Source organism: Metopolophium dirhodum, chromosome 5 (assembly GCF_019925205.1).
Source record: "Metopolophium dirhodum isolate CAU chromosome 5, ASM1992520v1, whole genome shotgun sequence".
Lineage (NCBI taxonomy): Eukaryota > Metazoa > Arthropoda > Insecta > Hemiptera > Aphididae > Metopolophium > Metopolophium dirhodum.
The window spans coordinates 5,397,899-5,410,424 of record NC_083564.1 but is presented as its reverse complement, the minus strand read 5'-3'; the positions used below and the strand labels follow the sequence as shown (position 1 = coordinate 5,410,424).

The 12,526-nt window shown below is 30.2% G+C and overlaps 1 protein-coding gene across 1 annotated transcript; it reads right to left on the bottom strand.

The window, feature by feature from the left end:
- Positions 1-3,165: 3,165 nt before the first annotated feature.
- On the bottom strand, positions 3,166-12,526 carry LOC132945200 (SWI/SNF-related matrix-associated actin-dependent regulator of chromatin subfamily A containing DEAD/H box 1 homolog). The gene is made up of 17 exons (XM_061014876.1): positions 12,314-12,526; positions 12,043-12,187; positions 11,535-11,650; positions 11,228-11,462; positions 9,202-9,271; positions 8,970-9,132; positions 8,711-8,898; positions 8,456-8,655; positions 8,255-8,393; positions 8,047-8,182; positions 7,843-7,980; positions 7,472-7,765; positions 7,267-7,401; positions 6,982-7,199; positions 5,341-5,523; positions 3,692-3,801; positions 3,166-3,614 (listed from the first exon to the last, which is right to left on the bottom strand). The coding sequence occupies exons 2-17, from the start codon at positions 12,185-12,187 to the stop codon at positions 3,538-3,540; spliced, it is 2,547 nt and encodes an 848-aa protein (XP_060870859.1). The 5' UTR covers positions 12,314-12,526; the 3' UTR covers positions 3,166-3,537.

Sequence of the window (12,526 nt, the reverse complement as noted above, 5' to 3'; positions counted from 1 at the left end):
TACTTATATATAGCACATCAACTGTAAAATCAAAAATAACACGTAACCTACGCCTGGGCTGAAAGGTGTATATTATATTCTGCAGTGACACCACTATTAGTAGGTAGGTCGTAAGTACCCATACTTTAGATACTATAACAGTTATAAATTATAATTAATTATTTTCGTCATTAATACACGCCGTGTCGCCGTATATAATATGATTATTTTAAATACAAATAGATAAATATTTCTCATTGAAATAATGTATCATTACACAAGCACTTTTTGGTCGTACCGATGATAACTCGTATAGGTACTCACATAGTGGCCCGGTAGGGGTGACGGTTGTGTACGCAGGTTAGGGGGGAGGGTCTTGAAAATTAATAATTACAATTTTGTTTTCATTTTCTCCAGTCAAATAATTTCATGAGTTTAGGTTAGGTATTTGAAAATGTGTGTATATCTTGTACTTCTACCAATATTCTTATTTTTCGATTCTGAGAGTAGCGATGATACATGTTTTATTTTAGATTCTGAGCAGAGCGATGAATGTATTGATTTTACAATGATGTGTGTTCTTTTTTTTGTGTGTGTCTGTCATCACGGTTTGGGGCTTCGATTTTTTTCAACAGTATCTTGTTTCGTGGGAAAGTGAATCTTGTTGATGCATTCGGAAGGTCAAATTTTAAAATTCCCAACAGTTTTCAAAAGCGCCGGGAGCCCGGGAACAACATAAAAATTAAGGAAACACGGCAATTTTTATGCAAAATCGGTTTTGGTTTTTGGTGTAACTCTAAAACAAATTAACGTATATTCATGAAATTTTCACTGGTTATTTATATTTGCATTTTCTATACGCAATACAATTTTCAAAAGATTTTGATTTGTTTTAAACAGTTTAAGGAACATTTTCAGTTTCCAATTTTATTAGTCTTTTTTCTATGAATGTCAATAAAACTTTATTTAAAAAAAGCTTGAAAATTCAATACAAGGCTGCTACTATAATGTTACAATGAAATTTGAAAAATATTAAAAATCCTTAGTCACAGTTTTGTTTTATAAGCATTCGAAGTTCAAATATTGACAATATACGTAAAAATGACAAAAATTTGCAAATTATTTTGAGTTAGATATTCATAAAAAATTTTCTTTTTAAATCTAAGATTCATCCATAGGCGTGCGTACGGGGCGAGCCGGTCAAGCCCAGGCTCGACCTGAAACTTTTTAGGGGCATGGTAAAATGTGCGTATATATAATGCTTATATTATAATAATATTATGTTCATGGACATCATGGCAATTTTATTTGTCGTGAAAGTATAATAAAATCAAAAATATTTGTGTGTACTGCTACACACATTTAACAAAAATATTATACCTTTATACAAATACAGTAACTATAGTATTGTACAGACATTAATAGGTTAATACATCAATAATCAACACGTATAAAATGATATGTTAAAAAAAATAGGGGCACTGTCCAAAATATATCAGGGCACTATAATTGCCCAGGCTCAACCAGAAATTGAAGTCTTCGCACGCCTATGGATTCATCCACGGTACCTTTGCACTTCGTTACGGAGTATGCCCAACACTTTACCTCAATAATCAACCACTCCCTCCTGCTTAGTGTATACGTTACCTTGGTATCCTTATTGACCGCCGTCTCACCTGGAAACCTCACATGATTAGCAAAACCCCTAATGACCGCTTCCGACTCCTTCTAACGTCTAAGCACATGAAACTCTCCAATAAGCTCCTGCTTTACAAACTCCTACTCAGACCCATCTGGACTTACGAGATTCAACTATGGGGCGCTGCGAAAATTTCCAATATCAACCGCATTCAAAGATTCCAATCCAAAACTCTACGTACAATTCTAAAAGCGCCATTCTATGTCTCTAACCACACCCTTCACTCTGATCTTAAAATACCATTTGTCTCTGAGCTAGCCAAAACTCACTATAAACGTTTCAATAGCCGCCTAGCCCACCATAAGAATCCTTTAATCTCCGATCTATCATCTGCTTCTATCCCAGATAACCCAATTAAAAGACTTAAAATACAGTGGTGTCGCGACCTGCTAGCCTAACTATAAAGTCTACTACTCATGTCGTAGTACCTCCGCTGGGAGGCCTCTATATAACAGTCTGACTAATCTGCCTTTTCGTTTTTGTTTTTATTTATTTTAACCTATAAACCATCAATTGTTCTTGTTATTTTTTTTTTTTAGTAACAGATTGAATGAAAAACATATGAACCAAAAAAAAAATCGAAGATTTGAAAATGAAATACAAGATTCCTTATGAGTTTGTCTAGGTACCTTTTACAAAAAAAAAGTCTACAAGCAAATCAAATTACATTTTTATGAGCGTTTGAAATTCATATTTTTACAATATTGGATATTTACTCGATTTCTCAAGTAGCGGTTTTGTTATTTTATTGTTATTCAAAAACGAATAATTGCACATACATTTTCGAGAGCCAGAGGACCAGGGGCGAAGTGGCTCCAAAATTCTTACCGGACAAACCGATATTTTCAGCCTTCAGGCCACTTTTTGCATAGTATTTTTTACGTTGGCCCCCTACGTACATTGACATAATACATTTTTTTTTCAGAATGCGTATAATTGTTTATGTCCAATCAATGTACACAAAACACTGATCACTGATCAGTAATCACTCATCACATAAGAAAAACGATTCTGAGCGAAAACGGTCAGTCAGCCTATAATGATACTACTAAGTAATAAGTATATTTGATGATATTATTATGAATAAAGCAACTTATATATTTACGTGGAACCTTGTTTTAAATTTTCAATCCTTAGCTACAAAAGTTGAACATTTTATAAATTTTTAACTACAAAATAATTATTAAATTTTAAATTTGATACATTTTGTCAAAATTCAAACTTTAAATGTTTATAAAAAAAAATTGTGCCTATGTATTTTTAATATTTTTTAACTGCTATTGTAACAATATATCAGGAGCCTTGCATTAAATTTTCACAAAAATTTGTCAAAAACCGATTTTGCGTAAAAATTCTTGTTTTTCCTTAATTTTTATATTGTTTTTCCAGGCGCTTTTGAAAATTATTGAAAATTTGACCTCCCGAATGCACCGACTAGATTTTGACATTTTGTTTTTTACTTGTCCTAAATAAATAATTATAAAATAGATACTTAATATTCATTTATTCATAACATGATGTATATACACATAATTTTAAGGTTTAGAATTTAATAAGAACAATATTTGAATAAATAACATTAATTAAAATACCAATTCACCAATGTCGATGCTGTCTTATTTTTGAAAACTTTTTTTTAAGATGGGTATCTTAAATTGTACAATTGTTTATAAATATGGTTATAAAAAAAAACTGTAAGCTTAAAAAAATAAATAAAATTGATTCAACTTGAAACTTAAAATCATACAAAAAAATACAATAAGTTTTTTTCAAAAAGTTTGCAGAAGTACACTTTAAGTGTGCATAAATCAGCTTTATATATAAACAGAAATTATAAATCAAACAGTAAAAAAATTGTATCATGATGATACATCTTCAATTCCTAAAGATTGTTTTAATAATTGAGCCATTGTTTTCTTATCAGGTTCTTCATCATCTGGAAATAAAGTATAAAAATGTTCTTGTATTAATTAAATTACTTAATATATAATTAAATTATTAAATTAACTATACCATTTCCACCTCCTGTTACTTGTTGTTCAAGATTTAATTTATCTTGTGCTACCTTGAACATAGATTCTTCTACGGAATCTTTGCTAATAAATTTGATCACTTTGACAGGTCTGAAAAAAATAAATATAGTAGCAGTTCATTCAGTGACGCATTTAACAGCAGGATTAGTAAACGTTTAGTCTATTAGCATTAATCAGGTATCATGATTAGAAAAATGCAATTGCATATTTTAATCCACACCTAAGTTCAATTCATCATAAACAAAGTATTTTGAGTATGATAGATAGAAAAAATATCTATTGTTACTAAGATAAACAAGTCGTGTCTCAAATAAATATTGAAATAACTAATAAGTTACTGGAGTAAGATCATACGTTGAGTAGTAACTATATTATTTATTAATTGTCATCACGTAGCTTATTCCTAGGACAAGACCAATACATCAAAACAATTTATAATAGTAACTTTGTAATAGTTGTAATTAATAGTTATCAATTATCAGCTAATCAACTAAATATGATACATGTATGTTTGAATGTATAGCAAAACACGAAAATAAGGATAGAAAAACTTTGTATTTATCTTATATAAACAATTTATTGCTGAAAAAGTAACATCTACAATCATGAGTTAAGATGCCTTATATTTGTCAACAGTGTTAGATTCTATGTTAGATTTATCTATTATTGTTTGCAAAGTATTTTAAGGTAATACAGTGGAACACTAGCTTTTATTTCAGGCTGTGACTAAATCTCAACAACTTTGTGAGGTAGGTTCTAGTATATTAAAAAAAAACCTAAAAATGGATATTGGAGTCTGCAGGAGTCAATCATATTCTGATATTCATATTCATACCATAATGCTGAATTGCTGACAACATGTCTGAACAATATGCTAGGTTACAACCAACAATAAAAATAATAAATATTGCCCTGAAGGCCTGAATCTGTTTTTTTTGTAATTTACAGCATTGATATTATTATACATTCAGTTTTAACTCATTTGTAGAATATTTTAACAACTCATATGAATTTTAAATCAAAAACTATCTAAAAAATCAACACTATATTGTGGTCTATTTGATGGTCTTCAGAAGATGATGCTTGTCCAAGAGTCTTGGTGATAAATATTTAAATCACTGTTAAAAATAGTAAAGGCAGCGACCAAAAACTAAAAGTGAATCATCACAAATTCAAAGGGAATCAGGGGGATTAAGTCAACAGTGTGAATATTTGGATACTAATTTTATGCGGATTTTTACTGAGTAGACAATACTCTATTCAGAATAAGAAAAGTACCGTGCAGCGACCAGTTTTTGTCGGACGGTGGACAGATGCTTCTCCCACCTAGTCAACCACCGGGTTCGACATTCGGAACAAACTCATACCCATGTGCACAAGTCAGCTACCGGGTACCTTTCTTATTCTAAACAAAGTAATGCTGTTAACAAAATTTCAAAATATTGAAATTTATCTAGTAACTGTTCTGAAGTTGTATGAATCATCAAAATTGAATTGAAAACATTTTGGGATAGCGCAGCGCATGTGAAATATTTGAGAACATATATTCTGGAGAGAACAGTATATAGTCAATTAAGTCTAGGGGTGGCACTAAATAATCCAAACATAAAATTTGTTTTAAAAACTCACTTAGTCTGTCCAACTCTGTGGCACCGGTCTTCTGCTTGCTTATCATTATACGGATTGTAGTCTATATCATGTATGATGACAGTGTCGGCAGCTGTCAAATTGATTCCTAATCCACCAGCTTTAGTTGACAACAAAAAGGCAAATAAGCTTTCGTCCATATTATACAAGTCGATCATCAGCTGTCTATTTGTCAAACATATGTGCATTAACATCAGTTAATAACAAGGCTCAGAACTTTAGGCATTTGCATATCCAAATACTGATTAAATAAATTAAATCATTAACGGCTATTTTTGTTATGTTCTCTAGTAATGTTAGCAATTGAAGCGCTCTATGTACTACATGGTTAAGTGTGAAAAATCACTCAGTCCTTTACAGAACCTAGCGGATTTGTTTTGTCTTTTAAGGAGAGGATAATACAATTTTGGTCCAAAAATTGTACTTTTAACTATTTACGTAGGCCTATACAGAGGAAAAAATGCATGTATCCAGTAGTAAAATTTGTATGCTAGGATTATGGCTTATAAACACTAAACTTATTTATAGATTTTTGAAATAAATTATTATTTATAGGTAGTTTATGATGGCCCCTATTCCCCCCCCCCCTTTAAATAGTTTAACCGGTCCTTTATACTCAAAAATGATTCGTGTTTTGCGTGACGCATAGTTTCCATTCGACTTCTGAAGAGTTACGTGGACAATTTAGGGCTATCAATAAAATTGTATCAAATGTTAATTTTTTTCTTAAAAAAGAGTCATCGAGTATATTATGTACATATATTTTCTTCATTAAATTGTATATTTTTGTAAATTTTCCAAATTTTTACTGCATATTATGATGTTTTTTTAACGCATATGTATGCAAATATTTGAGTACTTTTTAGCGCATAGAGTTCCAAGCATTGGTTATTAGTAGGGTTCAGATTTGAAGGCAAATGCCTTTCTTTTATTAATCATAATAGAAAAATAATTTTTATACAAAAATGTGTTTCATTTAATTTCTTAGACGATGGAACCTTTTTATTTGCTTTTTTACTTATAAATGCCTTTTTGCCTTTTTTTTTACCTTTTGTACTTATAAATGCCTATTTTGTGTTTAATTTTTCAGTTGATTTTATAATTTTATACACAGCTTGCGTATTATCGCTACAAATGGGTTTTATCATTCGCAATATTTATCGAGTATTTGGTATGACCATAAAATTACCCGTACACCTATTTAAAGATTAAGATATGTTTGTAATGCGTAGATTCAAGATTGTTCGTCAGTCCGCCCGCATTTGTCGATCGCAATAATTGTCGTTCAATAATTTTTCCACACGCTTATTTTATTCTGTTTTTTTAATTATGCCAAAAGTTAAACAAAATCAAAATTCCAAGTTGAAAAAGTATGTTTCAGAATTTTTTTTAATACCAACTGTTTATTTTGCATGCAGTTATAATTTTTAATTTGTATTTTTCTCAAAATGTGTGCAATTGAAAGTGCTTAAAAAATGTTCACTTTTTTATTTTATAGTATATTGATGAATTGCCTTTTTATATTAATTAAATGCCTTTTTTTACATTTTAAATGCTTTTTTTATTGATTATATTGCCTTCAAATCCGAACCCTAGTTATTAGTAAATATTGTTTCTGATTACCTTTCTTGGACTTGGGTAGAACCATCCAGCCTTAGGTAAGAATGGCCATAATGTGACATGTATATTTCTAATAAATCTAAAATTTGTAGGAACTGACTGAATATGAGCACACGGTGGCCTCTGTCTTTGAGATCAGGCAAAATTTCATTTAATACTTTAAATTTGCCTGAATCCAAAAACATTTGAATTGGAAGGTCATATCCTAATTTGCTCAGACACTGTAAGAGAGATTAAGTAAATAATAGTTATTTTAAAAAAAAACATTAATCATAAAATATTAAATACCCTATGGTCTGTACATAATTTGTGTAAATCAAAGTCAGACATAAATGATAAGTCCTCTGCAATGTATTGTTCATTTTTTTGTTTGTATGTCGGTTCTATCGCTAACAACTTTGCCATTTTATATAACTTGTCATCCTGAAATTATAAATAAAATTGACCTTTCATAAATAGCAGAATAAATATTATCAAACAACTTACGACTTACCTCAAAATGATATCTCAATAAAAGTGGATGATTAGTTAATTTTCTCAACATCATTAACCACATCATATGACTGTTGTCTGTTACCTCTTTGCCTCTGGTTGCTTCTTTAATCTCATCTACCAACGTGTTGTAACGAGTCTTCTGATGCTCAGTCATAACAACATTGTTGACAACCAGCGTTTTTACAGGCAGAGATTTTAATACATCTGCTTTTAAACGTCTCAACATGAATGGCTCAATGATTCGTTTAGCTTGTTCAATACGATGCATTTCATATTTTGAACCAGTATTTTTCTATATTTGATTTATATAAAATATATAAATTTATACTACTACATTAGTCTTAAATTGTTTCTATTATAGGTACTTACTGTTCCTTTAGAAAATAAAAATTTAATATTATCCACTTTGCCTCGGAATAATGTTGGCATAAGAAATATTAACAGTGACATTAACTCTAACAAATTATTTTGCAGTGGTGTACCAGTTAACAATATCTTATAGTTGCCCTACAACAAAATGAATAATTTCAACAAATATTTTTTAAAAAAAAAAACACTGAAATGATGTCTTACATTAAAATTAGAGAAAACTTCAAAAGTCTGTGACGTCATATTCTTTAACTTATGTGCTTCATCATATACAATGTAATGGAATTCTTTTGTTTTAAATAACTTTTTTTCTTCGGGGGAATTAGCTGCACAACTATAACTGTAAATACAGAGTAACATCAAGAATCAATATGCATTAATATTCAAAAAACATAATAATTATTAAACATACGTAGTCAATATGACATCAACATCACCAAATCCTTTTTTAATCCATTTTGTTCGCATATATCTTCTTTCATCCATTGATCCATGATATTTTTCAACTATCATAGTTGGACACCACCTTTTAAATTCTTGGTACCAGTTGTCTAAAAATAGAGAAAAACATTGCTGTAATCATGAGACACTAATTAATATACAAACAAAGTACCTAAAGTTGAAGCAGGTACAACTATCAACTGGGGCAAATCGGGATGTGTGCGACCAGTCTCTTTGAGATGGGCTAAGAATGCGATTACTTGCACAGTCTTACCCAAACCCATTTCATCGGCTAACATCATATTGAGCTTTTGTGTATTCATTAACATGAGCCAGTTAAGTCCTATCATCTGGTATCCAGCAAGCTGTAACCTATCCTTTGTGTTAGTTTAACAAAATTACTATAAAAAAAGAAATATTATCATACTCTTTATTTAAACTCTCTGGTTGCGATTTTATAAGCATGTTAGTGGTAGTAATAGAATTTCCATTTTTCAATGCTAATATCTCACATTTCTTCATTAACTGTGCAACGATTTCCTGGCAAGAGACCATGTGCATCACATTTTGTAAAGTCTGCTCACCAACTAAGCGAGAGTTTTTTGCTTTACACGTCTATTTTAAGAAATGATTTATAATTATAATTAATTTACAACAATGTGGAAAATTTCATGATTTCTACTTACAGCATCATACCAAGTTGAAAATGGTCTAAGAGCTACAATAGCATCAAATTTTTTAGTGGTCATTCCTTTCACTAGTCTAAGTTCTGTTTCATTGGAGTTATTTAACAAAGCCAAAGCTTTTTTCCGCATTTCTGAGGAACTGTCTTTTACAAAATTCTTTTCACTAAAAACAAAAACAATAAAAATGATAACTATATAAAAATGTTAACATTACATTTAAAAATGATTATACTCTTTATATTCCTCATCAACTTCAGCATCAGAATCACTGTCACCATCAGAAGTTTTTATACGTTTTCTTTCTAAAAATATATTAACAGAATAATATCACTAATAATATGCCAAATTTATAATATGTTATAATATTATTACGACATGAATGGTATAAGAGAAAATAAGTAAATTATATTCTAAAATAAATAGTAAGAATTAAATTAAGTAAACTTAAAACATAATATGAAATTATTAGTTAATAAAATACCGTAAAATACTGAATGTTTATGACACAATGCACCATTATCATTATTACAAGTGTGCAAATTATATATTTGTATAATATTACCAACTAAAAAGCCTGATTGATCACTATGTTTATATTTTAATAATACAATTTTATTCGGTCTTTTTCTAAAACCATTTTGTACAAACCATGATGGTAAAAGCTGATTGATCCAACAAAAAACTAATGAGTATTCATTATTTACTAATAAATATAAATTAAAACTAAGTTATATAGGTATATACCTATTAAATTTAATTATGTATTAACTGTGTATTAAGAGGATGCTACCCATGCATTAATTGTTGTCACCATCTTATACATGTATGACATGGTAAATTTTTGTTCACTAAATTGAATAGCGTGCTGTTAGTTTTGACATTAGAGTGAATTGACCTGCAATCAAACTTTTAGGTAAGACCATTATATGTGCTTAAGTGTTGGTTTTTATTGAATATCTTAATTTTCAAAAGAGGTAAGAGCATTTTTAATTTGTGTTATTTAATCACTATAAAAATCACTATAAAAATCACCAACGCTTAAGCACAGATAATGTTTTTACTTAAAAGTTTGTTAATATGTCAATTCACTATAATAATAACACTAACAGCACACTATAGAAACTAGTAAACGGACATTTTCTATGTCGTATATTGTAAGACGGAGACAACAAACGCATAGGTAGCGTTCTCTTAACATGCATTCATTATTTTGTTTGAAAATGATAGTTTATAAGTTTACATAATTGGAACAAATAGCTGATATTATTTTTAATTGTTTATTGTGCCACCTACTGTAATATGCTATTACTTAATATATTTTATTAAAGAAACTTCTAATTTTTAGTTGTCCATTTTAGCATCCTCGCCTAATAATTAAAAATGAGAAACAGCTTAATGTATGTTTGTGAAAGTATTTGAATTTGGAACACACAATTTTCCCAGCATAAATATACTATGTAGTATTAGGTGCCATAACTGTAGGCACATCTTGTGCAAATAAATAAGCTTATTTTTATAAATTATTTAAAGGCTCTGTCAAACAAAACACATTATAATGCATGTTAAAGCGATAAATGGCTTGTTGGCATGGTGCTTACACGACCGTCAATAACTCCGTGTTGTAACAAATTACAAAATCACGCAACATGAAAATAACACTTTCTGTTTGACAGAGCCTTAAATAAATATCAGTAATTTAAATTTATTTGTTTTATATATAAGTTTTAATTTTTTATTATTCGTAAACATTAATATTAAAGTTAATAACTTATTAATTTCCTGTTATAGACCAATCAGCTTTTGCTTGTACATTTAGTAAATTTACCATTCACTAGTAAGACCTTGTGACTGGGCTTTGCCGGTAATATAATTTATATATCTTATTCTTATTGGTCACAATATTTTTTGCTGGCACTAGGCATAAGTCTGACTAATATTAACACAGCGATTTAGTGGTCAAGTGTTCTTCAAACCACCACTCTATAGTGCAAAATATAAGGTCCGAGAACATACACACACACTTTATCTTCTTAAATTTTAACATTTGATGTTCATATCAAAAATAAAATAAATATTTAAAATGTATAAAAATGGATTGATGATTAAAAATTGCAAATAATTACAGCGAGTAGTATCCCAACCCACCCACCACAAATTTTTTTTATAAGAATGTCATCATTATAGTATTTTACATTGAATAAATAAAATGGTTTCAGTTATATCAGAGCATTGAATTAAGAGTATTATATTAAATTTACTTTTAGTTTGTGGTTGTAAACGTTTTCTAGAAGGCATGGCAACAGGTGGTGGTGGAGTAGCCTTTACTATATCATTCATACGTCCAAATTTTGTTAATTTCATGTATTCTGGATTACTTGTACTTTGATCTAAATTATTAAAAGGCTTCTTTGAACCATTGACATTGTTTGGTGCATGATCACTACTGTCATCACTAGATACATTATGATCTCTTGCAGTGTCTTCAAATTCAAGCTTAATTCAACAAATCAATATTATACAATGATAAGCTTAGGAAAGTGATAAAAATAGTGATTTTATAGTTACTTCTTCAATGAGATGAGATCCATCTCCATCTCCATTCAAGAGAGGTTCTGTGTTATCATTATCTTCTTCGTCTGATGACAAAATAATCGTTTGAAACTTTTTCTGTCTAACGAATACTAAAACATAGAATATAAAATAGAATTTAAAGTTAAAACTTAACAATAAAATATATAATAATTAAAAAAAACTACATTTAATTTAAATTAAAATCAAAATAATAAATAATGAACATTTTTATTATTTTTAACAATGTTCTTATTAGTATTTGAAATAATTAGGTTAAAAACATCTATTAATGCAGATTTTCTAAATTAAGAGGCAGTGATAAAAAATAAACCTACCTACCTAAAATCATGCCCAGGGCACATAAGCAAATGGGGACCCACAAGTTTTCAAAATACTATATCCTCCATATTTCTCCATATCGTGGAGAAAGCGCTTAGGGCCCAAAAATGACTTAATCTAGGCATGCCTACAATGATTAAAATATATAATAATAGATGAATACCTGGCTCATCGTCAACTAGCAGCGAAGATCCGGACGCTGCGGATTCGTGACTGAAGCTGGGCTTCTTGGAGAACCTGAACGAACGCAAGTCACCAAGAGCATTTGGACTGGGGCTGTCACTGTCCCTGTCCACTGGGGTGTCCATCTGAAAAACGTCAAGACACTCGTTGATAATATACCGTGAACATCGGGATAACGACAAGTACGACCGCAAATGCGTTTCAACATTCTCAGCGGTAGGAAATCGTTCAACAAACTATGGCCCACTAACCTTTGTGTTCGGCGGCGTGCGTCAATAAATGTAGACGACGACCAGTGACCGCCGGACGCCAAGATCTATCAGTTGTATTCAGGCGTGCCGTTTGCGGGCAGTTCGAAATTCAAACTTCGATTAGATAGTGTCGTTGAGCAAATCACACACAAACGGTCGCACATGCAACGATGCACAACTGCACAAGATACAAGAACAACGGGGAAAAATAAA